This window comes from Botryllus schlosseri, chromosome 16 (assembly GCF_051294905.1).
Source record: "Botryllus schlosseri isolate E-star chromosome 16, Bs_hap1, whole genome shotgun sequence".
In the NCBI taxonomy this organism is placed as follows: Eukaryota; Metazoa; Chordata; class Ascidiacea; order Stolidobranchia; family Styelidae; genus Botryllus; species Botryllus schlosseri.
The window spans coordinates 13,166,813-13,185,774 of record NC_137251.1 but is presented as its reverse complement, the minus strand read 5'-3'; the positions used below and the strand labels follow the sequence as shown (position 1 = coordinate 13,185,774).

At 40.3% G+C, this 18,962-nt stretch overlaps 2 protein-coding genes and 2 long non-coding RNA genes across 4 annotated transcripts; 2 read left to right on the top strand and 2 right to left on the bottom strand.

Annotated features, from left to right (window-relative positions):
- Positions 1-354: 354 nt before the first annotated feature.
- On the bottom strand, positions 355-1,970 carry LOC145458908 (uncharacterized). Its single transcript, XR_013921230.1, has 5 exons — positions 1,497-1,970; positions 1,364-1,434; positions 888-1,063; positions 666-809; positions 355-605 (listed from the first exon to the last, which is right to left on the bottom strand). It is a non-coding gene; the product is annotated as an uncharacterized LOC145458908 (long non-coding RNA).
- A 1,112-nt stretch (positions 1,971-3,082) lies between these two features.
- Positions 3,083-4,386, top strand: LOC145458909 (uncharacterized). The gene is made up of 3 exons (XR_013921231.1): positions 3,083-3,951; positions 4,037-4,194; positions 4,255-4,386. It is a non-coding gene; the product is annotated as an uncharacterized LOC145458909 (long non-coding RNA).
- A 1,861-nt stretch (positions 4,387-6,247) lies between these two features.
- Positions 6,248-16,677, top strand: LOC145458622 (bifunctional 3'-phosphoadenosine 5'-phosphosulfate synthase 2-like). The gene is made up of 12 exons (XM_080337040.1): positions 6,248-6,394; positions 6,461-6,691; positions 7,469-7,588; positions 7,733-7,871; positions 8,407-8,639; positions 9,366-9,545; positions 10,409-10,546; positions 10,606-10,694; positions 12,485-12,657; positions 13,317-13,585; positions 14,383-14,519; positions 16,216-16,677. Exons 1-12 carry the CDS (start codon positions 6,362-6,364, stop codon positions 16,322-16,324), a joined length of 1,851 nt encoding a protein of 616 aa, XP_080193166.1. The 5' UTR covers positions 6,248-6,361; the 3' UTR covers positions 16,325-16,677.
- A 556-nt stretch (positions 16,678-17,233) lies between these two features.
- On the bottom strand, positions 17,234-18,412 carry LOC145458623 (ribokinase-like). Its single transcript, XM_080337041.1, has one exon. The coding sequence runs from the start codon at positions 18,239-18,241 to the stop codon at positions 17,303-17,305; it is 939 nt and encodes a 312-aa protein (XP_080193167.1). The 5' UTR covers positions 18,242-18,412; the 3' UTR covers positions 17,234-17,302.
- Positions 18,413-18,962: the final 550 nt, after the last annotated feature.

Below are 18,962 nucleotides of genomic sequence, written 5' to 3'. Positions count from 1 at the left end.
TGTATCACAGAATTGCCAGGATTCAATTCAGTGTGTCTGGACGTTGACGTATTGGAGATGTCCTACTATGGATGGATATCGACAGGAATATGGCCGCAGAATAATAACATCGAGTTCGATGCATGAATATGGGATGAGTCTCTGATTCGGTTGCCAAATACTTTTCTCGCACTAATACACCTGTTTTCACTTTTCAGGAAGTTGAAACATACTGCCTACAGAAATTGTGTTCGCTGGGTATGGAGATTCTGTGGCAAAAACCAGCGGAAAATCCTGCCTGCATGCGTTGTTACTGCTGTCCGAACAAAATTTACGTCAAATTCTTACAAAGGATTCCAGTTCAGTAACGGCACATTGTGAATGTACACTGTACAGTTGTATTCCAAATAATAAACGCATACAACTAATCGACCAAAATAGCTACTGTGTCAGGCAGAAAAGCATATCGGGTTTTATGTCGGGCAATAGCTTCGCTTCCTCTCTAATTTTGATTATGCTGCTAGTCAGAGGAGGTGAAACGGTCTCAGCACAGTCGCTCAACTCAATAGTTTCTGATCCAGTTCTGATGAGTGCTTGAACTTCTTCGACAAGCTCATTGCAGTAATCTAGAACATGCATAACAATATGACGAAATCTTATGATGCAGTCAGATCAACGGCAGTTACCAAATGTTGAATTTTCAAGTATCTTGTGGACCGAACATTCCCCATTTTTGTACGTTTCGGGTATTTGACCGCGGTGCTCCTTCTTTCGACATTTTCTGAGTTTTCGAGCAGTTTTCATTGAAATGAAGGATTGCCAACTGCATCCTACAAAAAATGCATAGTAATTATGCCAAAATCTTATATAGGTTGTTTTGAATAGGCGAGAAACTGCAAGGTACCTACCTGGCTTTTTTTGACTGAAATATGGTTGTAGTGATATAACTTTGGGCAGAAATGATTGAGGAGGGCATTGAATGATTCACTTCCAGCAGTGTTTCCATTCGGCGATAGATGGCGTATGTCATTTTTCATTCGCGTTGAGTAGAGAACATCTCAAATCCTGTCATATGCCAATGAATCTGAAAATGGATTATCATAATGGTAAACAACAGAATCAAAGATGCTATTCATTGTAACTTAAATTTAGGCCTATATGTATCATGTATATATGCTGAATGGAGCAGTTTGTTTCTTTTTGATACAGTGAAGTAGGCTATTTCATCTTTGAAGGATGTAACGGCATCTACACTACCCGTAAATCAAAATCTGGAGTATGAGCAGTTTTTGCAGTCTTGCTTGATTCTCAATGTGCTACCTAAACCAGACTCTTGCACGTCCGACTCTGATTGACACATTTGACAATGTTGAAAAATGCTCACCAGCTTTATTTCTGTCCACAATCACAAACTGGATCTTGCTATTCTCCAGACATTCCTCTGAATCTGAATGCCTGCAAATCAATATCTTGGTGAAGACTTGGTACAAATATGATTACACTGTTCAAGTACTCACTCTGACTCGCCATCTAACTCTGTTGGGTGGAAGCTATCTTGACAGGGATTGGATATCACTTTCACAGTCTTCATAATCCTCTCCAGCAATAGGGTTTGGACAGCGATGAAAAGACACTTTGGGTACCGAATATCGCGTATTCGAGCGACCATACGCGACACAAGATGTACCTCCGTGCCTCATCTTCTTCACACCTTCCATATTCACAATCAAATCCAGTATCAAAATCAATCCCAACACGAATAACTATCTGTTTACCACACTGAGCTATACCAGGACTTTTGTCGTGTCACTCACATGACGTCATTTCATAGCTGAATGATTTCATATCCGTTTTTCAGCTTTTCGATTTATAATTTAAATTACTTGAAAACTATCATGTAATTTGAATTTTTATTATTATATTCATATTCCTAACCACATAACGTACGAAATAAGACGAAGTCATTTTTTAGATGCAGTTGACCTTTAAGATCCCTGAATCCTTTTCAATTTCCTCGCGGCTGTGGGTTGCTTTGCGGCTGTTTCAATACACGAACAATCTTTTCTTGAAAGTTAGAATGGACTATAATTTATAAAAAATGTTAACGATCCTGTAAAAAATTTATGCATTAGACATTTACAGAATGGGAATTTGTTATGTCACAGTTTTGCCAGTCAACTACAATTAAAATCAAGTTATTTATTCAATCCGTCAAGTATTTTACGTACTGCCGCATATGCAATATATATGAGCAATGTGCATATTCAAGAGAGAGATTTTGCATTGGATGATTGTGGAGTTACATTGCTGGAAAAATAACCTGGGTAGCAGCACATACAATGCAAGTTGATGCTCATGCTCAGGTCATAAAGCGTGATGCAAATGGCGAAAAGTTATGAAGGTTATACATAAAAAACCATAGACGTACACGTAGACACTATACAATGACGAAGGTTACAAAATCATTTCCTAACCTTTCAATGAATAAGACACCATAGAATGTTGCTCGCAAATGCATAAATCATCTATTTTGTACAATCCTTCCAGCTATCAATCTTAACGAGTACTCCATGTTAATTTTCAAGGTTTACAGGCAATTCATGGGGAACACTTCACAACGGGTAGTTCATATCAAAGAAGTGCCAAAACGTTTACCAGGTATATTTTGAATAAATGGGCATTGGTAGACGCTTGCGGACACCCCGGTGTGAAAGATTCAACTATTGAGAGTAGTACGACATATCACGCCAGGTCGATGTGCACAATACCAACTATGGAGTGATTATCCTCAATGTCATTCTAGTGCATTGTTTTGCCGATGGAATATTGTTTGGAACAATGCCGATTCTCATCATTGATGTGGATTCAACGGCCTGACCCGGTAAAAAGTTATATCTGTTAGCATTTTACCAATCAGCACAATGTTAGTTTCCGGTTAGTTCCGATTTTATATTATATTATGAAGGTACAATCGCTACTGATACTATGGTTGCCAGTGAACTCGGCCCTACAATATTACAATATATACTATATAAAACAACTTAGTTGCTCACACAATTATCGTAATCAACCCTTCTCTTTTAAAAAATCAGGTGACATAAATGCTGCCAAAATATTTTAAAATCCTCTTCTTGATTTTGATACTGGATTTGATTGTGAATATGGAAGGTATGAAGAAGATGAGGCACGGAGGTACATCTTGTGTCGCGTATGGTCGCTCGAATACGCGATATTCGGTACCCAAAGTGTCTTTTCATCGCTGTCCAAACCCTATTGCTGGAGAGGATTATGAAGACTGTGAAAGTGATATCCAATCCCTGTCACGATAGCTTCCACCCAACAGAGTTAGATGTCGAGTCAGAGTGAGTACTTGAACAGTGTAATCATATTTGTACCAAGTCTTCACCAAGATATTGATTTGCAGGCATTCAGATTCAGAGGAATGTCTGGAGAATAGCAAGATCCAGTTCGTGATTGTAGACAGAAATAAAGCTGGTGAGCATTTTTCAACATTGTCCAATGTGTCAATCAGAGTCGGACGTGCAAGAGTCTGGTTTAGGTAGCACATTGAGAATCAAGCAAGACTGCAAAAACTGCTTATACTCCAGATTTTGATTTACGGGTAGTGTAGATGCCGTTATATCCTTTAAAGATGAAATAGCCTACTTCACTGTATCAAAAAGAAACAAACTGCTCCATTCAGCATATATACATGATATATATAGGCCTAAATTTAAGTTACAATGAATAGCATCTTTGATTCTGTTGTTTACCATTATGATAATCCATTTTCAGATTCATTGGCATATGACAGGATTTGCGATGTTCTGTACTCAACGCGAATGAAAAATTACATACGCCATCTATCGCCGAATGGAAACACTGCTGGAAGTGAATCATTCAATGCCCTCCTCAATCATTTCTGCCCAAAGTTATATCACTACAACCATATTTCAGTCAAAAAAAAGCCAGGTAGGTACCTTGCAGTTTCTCGCCTATTCAAAACAACCTACCCGGTATATAAGATTTTGGCATAATTACTATGCATTTTTTGTAGGATGCAGTTGACAATCCTTCATTACAATGAAAATTGCTCGAAAACTCAGAAAATGTCGAAAGAAGGAGCACCGCGGTCAGATACCCGAAACGTACAAAAATGGGGAATGTTCGGTCCACAAGATACTTGACACAAGATACTTGAAAATTCAACATTTGGTAACTGCCGTTGATCTGACTGCATCATAAGATTTCGTCATATTGTTATGCATGTTCTAGATTACTGCAATGAGCTTGTCAAAGAAGTTCAAGCACTCATCAGAACTGGACCAGAAACTGTTGAGTTGAGCGACTGTGCTGAGACCGTTTCACCTCCTCTGACTAGCAGCATAATCAAAATTAGAGAGGAAGCGAAGCTATTGCCCGACCTAAAACCCGATATGCTTTTCTGCCTGACACAGTAGCTATTTTGGTCGATTAGTTGTATGCGTTTATTATTTGGAATACAACTGTACAGTGTACACTGTACATTCACAATGTGGCGTTACTGAACTGGAATCCTTTGTAAGAATTTGACGTAAATTTTGTTTGGACAGCAGTAACAACGCATGCAGGCAGGATTTTCCGCTGGTTTTTGCCACAGAATCTCCATACCCAGCGAACACAATTTCTGTAGGCAGTATGTTTCAACTTCCTGAAAAGTGAAAACAGGTGTATTAGTGCGAGAAAAGTATTTGGCAACCGAATCAGAGACTCATCCCATATTCATGCACCGAACTCGATGTTATTATTCTGCGGCCATATTCCTGTCGATAGTAGGACATCTCCAATACGTCAACGTCCAGACACACTGAATTGAATCCTGGCAATTCTGTGATACACTTTAATTCTGTCAGTAACTCTCGGAACCTCCTTACAGCACAAACTTATCAAGATGTCCGATATCAAGATACATGACTGAAACGAGCTATTACACTACAGACTATATATACAACTGTATTTCATGTAGTCTCGACGAGCGGCTTGCGCTGAGCAAGCTATAGGCTGATCATGACCCATCATCATGAAGCTGCAAGGGGTTCCACTGACGGGGGGTCGAGCGCATCAACACCTGAACCAATCCGACATTTAAACGGTAATTTTGTAAGTATGTGAAAAAATGATACTTACATTCGACATCCGAGTACTCGGACTCAGTCTCAATATCACTTGGCAAATCCGTTACAATGGAAACCTCGGCAATAACTGACTAGAATAAAAACTGCGATAACACAAACAGCCGCTGTGACCGGTGTTGATAATATGTGTCACTCACTTGACGTCACAATGCACATTCTGCTTTTTCCGTAAACATGCCAATATTGGAACTTTCAGTCAAAATTACGGCAATTTCCGATTGAGTTGAAACACGGAAAGTCGGTAATTTCGTTATGAAAAAAAATTCTGAACATGATTCCGCAAAGTTGTTATGAAGATGCAGTTGACCTTTAACAATCCTTCTAGCTAGGTTCTGCACATCTATATTGACGCTCACCCACAGTATCTATTAATTTTTTTTGGCTGTGTCGTACATGCATGGTTGCAACCGATGCTAAAATGCCTCACAGCTAGTCGGTACTTTGATAAATGTGCATTGTTAAAAGTTATATTAGATCCTAATATGCAGCACTGCCTCACTATGCTCAAGAATCCAACAAAAACTAAACCAATTGGGAAAAATCAGTGAATTAGTGCGCCAGAAAGGTCGATTGCAGCACTCCGCCACAGTCGACATACGCAATTCCTTACCTCTACTCAAGCATATCCCGCGACGGACTGATTTCGCCGGGAATCTGTCTTATAGCGTTAAGGGGCGTGGCAGTTTCCAATCATTGTATATATATCATTGGTCTGACACGTCACCAAGCATACTCGATACTGCCGTCAACGCATGACCAGTCAACCAGTTAGCAGATTTTTAGTGGAAAATTTGCATGATGTAAATGAAGATCAAGTTGCACCTTGCAGCTGCAGTCCCGTTGCAAGCGTGATCAGCCGCGCTTCGTTATTGGTTTCGCAATTTGGTAAATGGCAGTTTTATGACTCTAGTACCGATGCGGAGGTTTTTGGTTTGAAGCTATGGTGTTAACGGTCTGATATGATAATTTTGATTTGCCATATAAAACGTATGAAGGAGAAGGAAAAGGGAATGGGTGCCGGAATACCAGTCTAGACTGTATATATCCCTCTACATCTTGATGTTCTCTTTTATAGATGTTGGTCGGATGAGACTATGACCTGTAATATTTAGATCCTCCATTTGTTCCAACAGTGCCTATTTAGATATAAAACCTATTTTATTAAACTTAGTGCTTTTTCATTGATATAATTTCTCTTTCTGAGTGCTATGGCTTCCGCAAATATCAACCCAATCAATGAGGTAAGACAATATTTTTGGATTTATCGAAAATTCTCATTTCAACTGAGACCTTCTTATGGTGTACAGGGCCATCCTCAGTCCAGAAACATTGTATATCAACAAAGTCATGTTTCTCGAGACAAGCGTGGTCAAGTCATGGGAAGCCGCGGAGGCTTTAGGGGATGTACAGTTTGGTTTACCGGCTTTTCTGGTGCTGGTAAGACCACTGTATCAATGCAGCTTGAACGGTACTTGTGTTCAAAAGGGATTCCTGCATACTCGCTTGATGGGGATAATATCAGACATGGTCTAAACAAGGTTAAATTTGATTTTTTATTTGCGAAAGCTGTGTAATTATAGATTTTCAGTATTTCATTCCACAATGGTGATTGTAAAACATTAATTAGCATGTTTAGGTAATGAGGCAAGTGTTACAGTAATGTTCACATAATTAATCACGAATTCTTTCACTTCATGCTATTGACATTCATTGAAAGTGTATTAAAATATATTATCACGGTAAATATTGCATTTGAAAGGCTGACTACAGCCAGACAGGAATCGGTGGTTGTTTTCGACAACATGTGCGTGACAGACGGATTTATCGCGTGATTGGAAATTTTCATCCACGTGACGGAAACATTTTTCGCTGTGATTAGATACTGAATTACTTATTAAACGACACAATGTGCTAAAATAGACCTGGTATACGCTGGTCTATGTTTCAGCCGTATATTCACTGCTGCGCAAATGCTCGCTTGCTTGCGTTCATTGCAAAGCGCAAGCGCCTTATTTTGGATCTGGACTCTGCTTTGTGGCGTCAGGATAATCCATTAATCGGCGTGATTAGGTGTATAAATGCTCGTGTGACGTTGCACGTGCCGTTCCCACCGATTCCACTATGGGACTGTAGTAGCCTATGTTATTTTATATGCTGGTAGAGAGCAGTTTTTTAAATGGTTCTGTACACATTAAGAGGTAGAGCTTCTTGTAGGTACAGAACTTCAATATACAATTGAATAGTTTATTCTTATTGAAATGAACTTTTGTAGTGTCTACCCACCTCACCATTTTCACTATTATTATGCTTGTTAGGATCTTGGATTTTCTCCGTCAGACCGCGAAGAAAATATCCGACGAATTGGAGAAGTCGCCAAACTTTTTGCTGACGCTGGTGTTGTGTGCCTCGTTTCATTTATATCACCTTATCGGAAGGTGAATTAACCTGGTACTTTTTTCTAAATGAACCTAATGAACCGGAAGAGTGCAATGCACAGTGTATTTTTCTGTGAATTAACATACAACGATCCATTTAATTCAACATATCCCATTCGTCATTGTATTTCTTCTCATTGCCAGGATCGTGAAAGTGCGAGACGTGTTCACAAAAAGGTTGGCTTGCCCTTCATTGAAGTATTTGTTGATACACCCCTCAGTGTCTGCGAGACCCGCGACGTTAAAGGACTCTACAAGAAAGCCCGTCAAGGCTTGATAAAGGGTAAGAATCTGACATTTGTGATTCTGAACTATTTCTGATTGATGGGTCTGTAATGTCATGGTTTTGTACAGAATTTCACGGGGCTGCTACTCCTTTTTAAACGCGTTTCCTATTTTGTTTGGATGGCTCGATGTCAGGTATATCTTGATCACAAATGTAGGTCTAATAGTAATTGCTCGAACTTCTATGGTTGTGGGAGGTAATTGCTCAAAACAAAGGACACGCTTAATTTATTACAAATTGTTGCAATCAATAAGAATTTAGGATTGAAGAATGAATATTGTTATCAGTATGTGACTGTACTCGTGATTTGTGTTGAACATATTTATCATCACTCACCTAATTCATGGAGGCGATATATTTATTTCTCCAATTTAATGAAAATCATGTTGTTATTGGTGAAATAGAATAGTAAACTTAATTTACAATCAAGACACGTTCATTCCACCTTTGCATGCCTGCTCGGATTACATTATTTGCATTTGAAGTACGGGTGTGTGAATCAGAATCACCACCTCTTATTGGTTGGGTACAGGTTTCACTGGGATCGACTCCCCTTACGAACCGCCAGAGAAGCCGGAAATTGTGGTCAAAACGGCCGAAATGACGATATCCGAATGTATGCACGAGGTAGTGAGTCATCTGCAAGAACAAGGGATCATTCCTTCAACTGCTGTAGAACACGTGAAGGAGCTTTTTGTCAGTTCTGCCAGCTTGAGGGGTCTGAAGGAAGAGGCTGCTACCCTTCCGGTACTTAATATATCCAAGGTGATTCACGTTTTACACTTGTTTCATTATGACGCTACTGTAGGCTTGATAAAGGTTGCTGATGTGCGCAGAGTGTGTGTTTTGGGTCGTGTAGCAGGTTACCTGACAATGAGTAAATCCGCTATTCTGAACTGTCGACTCTAGGCACTCTAGAGCAGTGGTTCTCGAACTGGGGGGTGGGAAGCCGCCCGAGAGAAATGAAGATATTTGAACTCGGAATCAGTTTAATATGTGCTGAAACTTCCAAGTATAAACAACGGCAATAATCCGACTTGTGCTACAATTTGAAATGTCATATTGCGTGGTACCATCCATACACGACGCTAGGTTGTGATTGATCAAGAATATGTCCCTGAATAAGGAGTAGAAGTCATAGTACGATCACAGTGCCCAAGTGGTGGTCAGTTACGGAGTACTTCTACTTTTTGAAGTACTCAGAGTAGATTTGGCCTGTTCGCTCCACATGCTCTCATGGTTACGATTTTACACTATTTCCACTTCTACTTGAACAGATTTTACTAGGCCTATTATACTTGCTTTCTTACTTGTAAAGTGCTAATTTCCCTTACACTTGAGCAGAAATTTTAAACGTTCCCTCTACTTCTACTCGAGTACGAATAATGACTACTTTGACCGCATCTGATAAATAGCATTCACCGAGTTGATTGCCAAGAATTTTGCGTTTGGCGAGCAAGTGTCTTCATTCTCTGTTTCGTCTAATAACAGGTGGATTTACAATGGGTGCAAGTTCTGGCGGAAGGCTGGGCGACTCCGTTGACGGGCTTCATGCGAGAAAGAGAGTTCCTTCAGTGTCAGCACTTCGGTACGCTTATCGACAACGGCGTCACAAACCAATCCGTCCCGATTGTTCTGCCCGTGTCCACCAGCGATAAGGATCGACTTTCGGTGGGTCTCGGCGATGCATGTGTGCGTGTTCATTGAACCAGAGGTCCACAAGTTATTTTTTATACTGCGCATAAGTAATTTCTTTATATTTTGCAGCCCGTGCATTTTATCATTTGGTAGAAAAGTAACAGTAAATAGCATGGAACAATGTACACAATTTGATGAACAAATGCAACTACCACTTTCCATGTTCAAAGGCGATTCTGGTATCCTTATACGGATCAATGCGATATTTTCTGAATCTGTATAATAGCGTAGTCGGTATATGACAATGCCGACACAACTCCAGAACTTGAGTTCGTTATACAGATTGTTAACAGTAAATTCGAGGCTTGGCAGCCCCTAATCCTAACCTAACCCCTAATCCTAATACATTCACGCGTCTACTCCAAGTGCTTAGTGTCGAATTCACGAAATGCCGTGTATCGCATTTATGTCCATATTCTGTGAAACGTTAGTATTCAAATTAATTAATGCAATGTTGATGAATAGCCTTCATATTAACAGTAGTTATTACGAGGGCGATTTTTTGACCTCAAAAAGCCTAATTTTGACCAAATTTTGACCTTATGTATGTAAATTAGGTGTTTTCCTACATGTTAGAATATTACTACTTGTCTTCATTTCTGGTTGGAACTGTCTGTCCCTACCAAGTAGTTTGTCCAGAAAAAACTTATTTGACAAATTATTGAAAAACTTTATTCTAACGAAATCTGGACGATGAAGAATTCCAGTAGTTACATCACGCATTAAGGTAGGAATAATTGAAATTTGATGTAGTACAACGAAAGGTAAATTCGAAAATCTCTGAGGCCGGTGCTTGAAAATGGTTGCATCAGTTGCTAAAGCTCGTCCTATCACAGGTTTCGGAAGATATCGCGCTATCATACGGGGGGAAAATCTACGCCGTAATGCGTAAATGCGAATTTTACGAACACAGAATCGAGGAGAGATGCAGCAGACAATGGGGAACGTCTAACAAAAAGCATCCGTACATTTCGGTGAGATGATTGCGGTGTAATTGGTGGCTGCGTGTCACTCGGGAATATTTGGGTTTCAGATGGTGGCCGAGTCTGGCGATTGGCTCTGCGGAGGCGACTTGGAGGTGTTGGAGAAGATCACTTGGGGCGACGGTCTCGATAGCTATAGGTTAGACTTTTCGCCAGAATGCATTGTAGAGCACTGCCGGATGTGAACCACACGGTTGGCGGTCCCTTCCAGTGCATCACTCGTACAACTGATGAGTCATCATTCATTTGTGCACTGTAGTATCTCGTGTGGGTAGAAACCACCGGACATTGATGATGCTCTAAGCATCTCAATTCGCTGTATCTGTCGTGTGCATTAATGTGGTAGGGTTTTGCTGAGCTGTACCGAAAGTGTTTGTTATTCCTGATCATTTTGTTGTCACTGTGCAAACCGTCAATTGTCACTGAATAAAACAAATTTGGTGATAAGACGAATTTATCGGATATTTTCCAATGTCAAAATGTCTGGCTGATACTGGTATAATAGTGCCGTCGAGACTGATATTTTCCCAGTATTTCTGGATTGGAAATATGCAGACTATGACTACCATCGATATATGCTATGCATTACGAGCACTTGCATGGCGGTAAATGGATTGGACTGTTTTTTGATGGCCATTTTCTATCTTTAGCTGGCCATTTTCTATCTTTAGCTATCATTAAATCTTACTCGGAAAGCATTTCTTGCTTAAGTGAACTCGTTTTGAGATATTGACGAACATTTTGGCCGACACTAGACCACAAGTTGCTGATTTTTGACTGGCCACTAGAATCAACCTAGTACCAGAGCTTAGTTTTTCATGGTCATTTCCTGTTATCGTGCTACTCATCCGGGAAGTTGTTACAGTGAGCATCACGGGTCTGATTCGACAACACTCCGTTTTAGAGCATAATCTGACCTACACGACTGTCTGAGGTATTGTGCTGGGGATGAGGCAAAGGGTTGCTTTGAAAAATCACGTCATGACAGTTATGCGACACTGTGCAAGGGGTGTTCATTAACTTTTTTTTCGGATTACCGTGATTCACTGATTGAATTGTTATTTGCCTAAAAAAGGTTGCACACCAAATTTACCTTGATTCCAACCAGCAAAAGCCGACACAGAGCCAATTGGAATTTATTATTTATCATAAATTTTTTTTTGAATATTACTGTAAAGCTGATGAAATTGTTGAGTTGTCTACGAAAAAACAATTCAACGCAATTCCAACCCGTAGAAGCAAAGTTATAGGAGTTTTTCATTCATAAGTCTGGGATTTCCCACCGTCAATGCTATTTTTGCAAATTCAAAACTTTCAAATGCAATAACGCCGCTTCTACCGACTGGAATTGAGCAAAAATTGTTGTGCAATCAATTCAAAAATTTCGATTGGCTCTGCGTCGGCTTGTGCTAGTTGGAATCGAGCCAAATTTGGTGTGGAGCGTTTTTTAGGCAGACCAACAATTTAATGAGTAACTCTCCGGAATCTGGAAAGAGTTATTATTGAACATCCCTAATTCACTCATTCACCAAATAGGGTCATCACTTTCAATCGTGGGTGCTATAATGAATATTTATTATGGTAATTCCAATTTTTGACAACTGCTACCTGGCAGAGGTGGTCAAAGAAGTCATCATTGGTACCTCAGTAGAACTTACGTAAAACGTACTCAAGCATGAGTAGCGATTTCCAAACAAGTAAAAAGTAAGTACTCTAGGCCTGAAAACTGTCAAGTAGAGCCAGAGGTAGTCTGGAATCGTAATCTTTGTAGTAAATAGTTCAAGTAAGCAAAATCTACTTGACTGATCTCAAAACGTGTAGGTAGGTATTACATAACTGACCCCTTCTGCAACGTGTTGAGGGTGAATTGTGTCAATCCTAACCATGGGTTGTATGCGATCACGTTAAAAATGTTTCATTCTCCGACAGACTGACTCCGAACGAGTTGCGTGAAAAATTCAAGAGTATGCAAGCCGACGCCGTGTTTGCCTTCCAGCTGCGTAACCCAGTGCACAACGGTCACGCACTGCTGATGCAAGACACGCGGCAAAAGCTTATCGCAAAGGGATACAAGAATCCCGTGCTTCTACTGCATCCTTTGGGTAAGCGTCGATAAATTTTCTCTGCAATTTTGTAGAACACTTTGAAGTCGGAGTTTGTGAAGCACGTACTTTGTGGTCGTAGTTTGTTAGGATGAATCCGACTGGTTTAAATTATAATTAAAAATGTTCTTATGTGCGATTGCAGTTGTTGCAAGTTATCCAGCATTTAATATAGGTAATTCTAAAAAATAGGTTGATTTAATTGATAATAGTAATAATTGAAAATAGTAATAATTGAAATTACTGCAATCCTACAAAATTTTCAGCTTTTTCAAATTGCATTAGAATTAGAAATACAATGAATTGGCAAAAACTTGAAATTTGAATGGAATTCCATATTAGAATGTAAAACGACAGAAGTTCAGTTCATATCAAATCAGTGCATTCTCATAAGCCATGAGAATGGCAAATTTCTGTAAAGCAAGCTTGGCTCGTTTTGCACCATACAGCACTCCTGTAGCATTTTCAGAAATTGATTGGAATTAATAATAGTAGAGCATAGAAACATATCAAAAATTACATTAGAATTTTACTACCAGCATTTCGCTTCTAATTCTCCGACGCTGTAATGCATGTATAATTTTCCTGCAATCTGTGGCGGCTCAACAATCCTCAACGCTAGTTGTCATCAGGCAAACGACATATTTTACATCGGACAGGTGGCTGGACCAAGGCAGACGACGTGCCGCTGGCGACTCGAATGCAGCAACACGCCGCCGTTCTAGAGGAGGGTGTGCTGGACCCGAAATCGACTGTCGTCGCGATTTTCCCCAGTCCGATGATGTACGCCGGGCCTACCGAAGTGCAGTGGCACGCCAAAGCTAGGATGTCGGCCGGCGCCAATTTTTACATAGTCGGCCGTGACCCGGCTGGTATGCCGCACCCAGATGGAGGAAAAGATTTGTACGAACATTCTCACGGCCGAAAGGTAACTGATCACATTGGGTGTTCTCAATTATTCGTGTGCTATGAGGGGAGCCGTGGTTCTTGACCATTTCTACCCTGGTGAACCCTTACGCTAATCCGTAAGCCTTCGGTGAACCCCACAGAATTGCATAGCTACTAAATTACAAATCTGGTACATTACTACAATACCATTAAAATACAAAACAAGAAGATGTAATAAATATTTCCAGCAAATCTTCTACCGTGTGAGTGGGGTGTGTGTGTGTTCACCTCCAGCGAACCCATGAGACTGGCTCAGCAAACCTCCAGAGTTTGTGTGAACCCAGGTATGGAACCTCTGCACAAATGGCAGACAAAATCAAATTACAGTTGATTCATATCATGCTGAAGTTTTTTGTTCCATTCAACTCTTGAATATTATTTTGTTGATAAAAATTTGCCCGATTTCAAAAGTCCTTGGGCACCTAGCAACACTTTTGAGTGTTTTGACACCCATGGAATGTTATTATCCTGGAGACCCAAGGTCGCGCATGTGCAAAATGGAAATTCATATGTCTCCATAACACACCCGTCTGTTAATTATTGACTATTTGTGTCGTAGCGTTGAAGAAACCTATGCATCTCTTGTTACTGTCGTTGACGGCACTATGGCCTGTCAACTTTTGTAATCTGTAATCAAACGGCATTTGCTAGCGTTCGAACCGCTGGAATTTCGGTAGAATTTTAGTGGAGGACATGACATGCCCCTTGTTCCGCTGTTTTCGCTTGTATCGTGGAAAGCTGTTGATGATGGTTCGTTATTTTAACTTCAATGGACAGGTATTAACCATGGCTCCCGGACTCACACAACTTGAGATTGTTCCATTCCGAGTTGCGGCGTATAACCAGAAGAAGAAATGTATGGATTTCTACGATCCAGACCACCATGAGGATTACGACTTCATCTCCGGCACACGGTAATTTTAATCTGTTCAGCTCTGCGTAATGTGTCTCTACGTTATCTCATATACTGACGTTGAGGATTTTCGACATATTGGCCGTGATTTTAATATGCCAGCAATCACCGGAAGAGAATATGTCTCAGCAGGACGTGTATGGGGTCTAGTCACTTCCTTCGAGTCACGAGTCATCTCGAGTCCTTGCACAATTTGACTCGAGTCAAGTCAAGTCAATCGATTTTCGAAGGTGACTCGAGTCAAGTCAAGTCACTCGTTTTTTGGAGATGACTCGAGTCAAGTCAAATTAACTTTTCGAAGTATAAGTGGTGGTTCAAAGTCATTATATTTTGTTAACTGGGTGAAAGATTGGCCCTTTCTCTTGAATCAAATAACGAATATGAAGTTAAATGTACATGCAAAAAGGCGTTGCATCGCTCACGCACACGTAGAACTACTAATAATAAACGCGAGTGACTGTATAATAGGGTTGTCCATAATTTAGGAAATCTTGAAAATACTCGTTGTAATGTCTTATTCTATAGATTATTGCTAAAAAATAACGATGGGCCAAAAAGAAGCCCACAGGAAAGCCGTTAAGATTCCGTGAAAAGCGTTTGAAGGTAACAGCCGGCGTGCCACCGCCCATAGAACGGCAAGAAGACTAGTAATGACTCATGATTGGCTAATAGGCTATGCTTCAATGATCACAACAGCAGCAGCTTGCTGATTAGGGGATCAAGGAGTCTGCCACCGGCAGCGATTCTGAAAGCGCACTGTAGGTAGGTTGACAGAATTATGGACAACCCTATCGTATATCTTCGTGCTACAGTCTGTTATTATCAGCAAAATTGATGATCGGAACGAAACCTTGAGAAGTTTAAACTAATTGATATAGTACATGGTACAATATAACAATACACCAGCCATCCGTGAGAATATAAACGCGTAAACTATGTTCGTTCTATTTGAATTAGACAAGAGGGTTGATAAAGGTGAGCACCGCGGAATGTAAGCACTGAGCCGTCTGAGAAACAAAGATACGTTGGTATTAGATCAATCTACCACTACTTCGACAACGCAAGGTCGTTTCGCTTGTAGTCATTTTATTTTTAATGTAACAATGGAGGATCAGTGAAACGTACAACCAGTGAATGACTGGTTGATGTCACAAGTGACACTGGCGTATCGCGCACAATCCAAACATACACAAGATAGGGTGAATTAAGCGACACCGTTTAATTCATGACTTGAAATTGACTCGTAGATTTTGCTCTGACTTGATCCACATTTCTGAAGCGCCGAGTCAGTCAAGTCATTTTTGCGAAGTGACTCGAGTCAAATCAAGTCATACTGGAAAGTTGACTCGAGTCATCCCAACATTGACGTGTACTAATATGCTATGATAGTGAAATTAGGCTGGTCTGTGGTACAAGAGTATCGAATTTTCTGTACCTTTGTACTGTTATTTCTACTATCTATTGACAACCTGTCATGTTTTCGTGTCGTTGTTCTTGCCAGTGATGCGAAAAAAATCTAGGTCTACATACGACAGCAGCCAAATTTAAGAACATGTCATTTTTTTTCTAAATATGGTGGTAAAATTCATGCGACCATGACTCTTGACCCTTTGCTGGTTCGTATTATAGTGATGCAGAAATAGTCTGTTTTTTCTTTGTGCATAATTGTAGTTAACGAGAAACTGCATTTTTTTTAGGATGAGGCGTACTGCTCGTGATGGTGGCTCACTGCCTGAAGGATTCATGGCGCCTAAAGCCTGGAAAGTACTGCAGGACTATTACCAATCTCTGCCAAAGGAATCGTAGGCCGCCGAACTTGTTCTGTTCCGGAGTTACCTGTTATGAAGCTTATAATGTAGTAGCAAAGATGGATCTCTCTTACAATGAACTGAGTAGTACCGGTTCGATACGTTGATGTTTTAAGGAAGTTTTCTGTAAAGATTATCCGTGTTGATATATAGTAGGCTTATTATAAGCGGTTGGAAAAATGATTTTACGCAGTAAATATATACCTCCATTGTAGGAGGATTTAGCGTACGTACTGTTGTGCAACTCTAGTACAGTTTCTGAAGATGACTCGACGTGGTTTTGTGTCTACTTCCAGTTACGGTTTGTAAATTTATTTTAACGTAATTAAAAATGTGAGCACAAAAGATTGAGTATGATGTCATAATTTCATTATCTGATGGGAAGCATGCATTGCCGAGGGGGTCGTCATTGGTCAAGGCACAGGTAAACACTGTGATGACCTGCTAGCAACTTGTCTGGAAGTGGATGACCAGGATACACGGTCTGTGGGTTCCTTGCATTCCTGTGTTCCCAAGACATTGATTTGCAAGCATTTTGTTGACCAAAGATCAGGATCCAGAAGAAAATGACTAAACCAAGTATATCAGGTGTGGGTTGGAGATGGTACCCAAACTAGGGTACCAAGTTTTTCTCTGGGAGTGGCTATATTGAACTATATAAACAAATTTGTTGTGTGGGACCAAAAGTCAGATGCAATTGGTTTGGGCATGTTCGGATATTATATTGGCCTGAAAGCGATTGGGAATGCCAATCCCATGTAGATGGAAGAGAAAGGATCTTTCAATGTAGTGAAGGAAGATATGACAAAGGCGGGAGTAACAGAGGAAGACATCATGACAAGGAACTTAAAGAGAGATCGATCCAATATCGCAACCCTTTTGGAGATGTCGACAAATAGAGACAATATGACACATGAAATGGATATATTGCAATTTGTAGGTTCGTATTAGATTTCAAAATAAGATTGTGCCACATTCAATTCACAATTCCCTCAAATAAAGCTTCTGGTAAGTCAGTTCTCATAGGATAACTTGACTGTGTGCCCTTTTTTGTCACACTTATGCCAGCTACTGTGTTGGCTCTCTTCATTGCTTCCATGTAATTTGATGACCCTAACTTGCAGAAAAAGTACGCAAATGCGCCGATAAAAGCATCACCTGCGCCTGTTGTGTCTTTGGCGTCCACTTTGTCTCCATGCACAATGTACACTTCACCATTTTCTTGAGCAGCTACAGACCCATCTTTTCCAAGGGTTATAATGCAGTTGGAGGTGCCCTTTGAAAGTAACTGGTTGGCTGCTGACACAGCAGTGGTGGCGTCAACTACTTCAATTCCAGTCAAAGCGGACGCTTCAGTCTCATTCAGGCAAATAATGTCAGAGTTTATGAAAAATTCATCGCTTAGGTCTTCTATGGCAGGAGCAATGTTGAGTAAGGTCGTAACACCAGCGTTCTTAGCTGCTTTTAATGAATGCAAAGTTGTGAATTTGTCAATCTCCAATTGGCAAAGCAATATCTTTGCAGACTTCATTATACCTGCAGCTGAGTCAATGTCCTCCCTTGATAGAAGCATGTTTGCTCCTGAAAACACAACTATGTTGTTGCTCCCATCATTAGCGACCGTTATTGGTGCAACACCAGTGCAAGAAGCATCTGTTATTAGTACATTGGAAGTGTCAACACCGCAACGTTTCAGGTTTTGTATGTATCTTTTGCCATTATCATCGTCTCCAACTTTGGATATCAGTGCCACATTTGCTCCCAATTTCGATGCAGCCACACATTGATTGGCACCCTTTCCACCGAAGCCAATTTGGTAATCTGTTCCAAGAACAGTTTCCCCAGCATCAGGTAATCTTGGAGTGTAGACGATTTGGTCAATGTTACAGGCTCCAACCACTATTATTTCAGTCATTATGGTACCTGTATTTGACGTGTATATTCTCGTTAGGATTAGGAGGCACTCAGTGTTATTATCATAACCAACTTCAACATTAACCTTATCTTTCACGTACCATGTAACCCAACGATATATATGTGTACTCAATTCAAGTACATACCACAACTCGTTAGCATCAAAGCCACTTAACTTTGGCTTTGGTTGGCATAAGATTCAGCAAAAATTCGCGTGATCAAAAAAATATTTGCACAGCTGCCCGCACAGTGCACATTCAGTGCTCAGAGTCTTCCCTATGCATCTCATGAAACACTCATATTGCTCACTTACCGCCAGCCCAGCGCATATACCACTGTAATCCCACAGATTTTGCTGCTGCTGCAATATTGCAGACTTGTTTACGTGACGGTGCAAGGTTTTATCGCAGGAGGGCTTCGAGAGCACCAAGGATACAAAATGCCACTGTAAAAACTACGGCATTTATACATAGACTGTCCATTAATCTACAACCTCAGTATTTATAATTGCCATGCTCCAACTGTCAAAAGTCGGTATTAAATATTAATATGCGATAGTCAAAGCCTCCAAGGCGGGGGATTTTTGCAATCGGCAACGCGAAATTTCCATTGAACATGAGCACAACTATCACAATGCCACATGGACCGAACAGTTGGACTATCGAATGCAAACATTCTATAGTTGGACATATTGTGTCTTGCGATAATGCTCAACTAAAAAT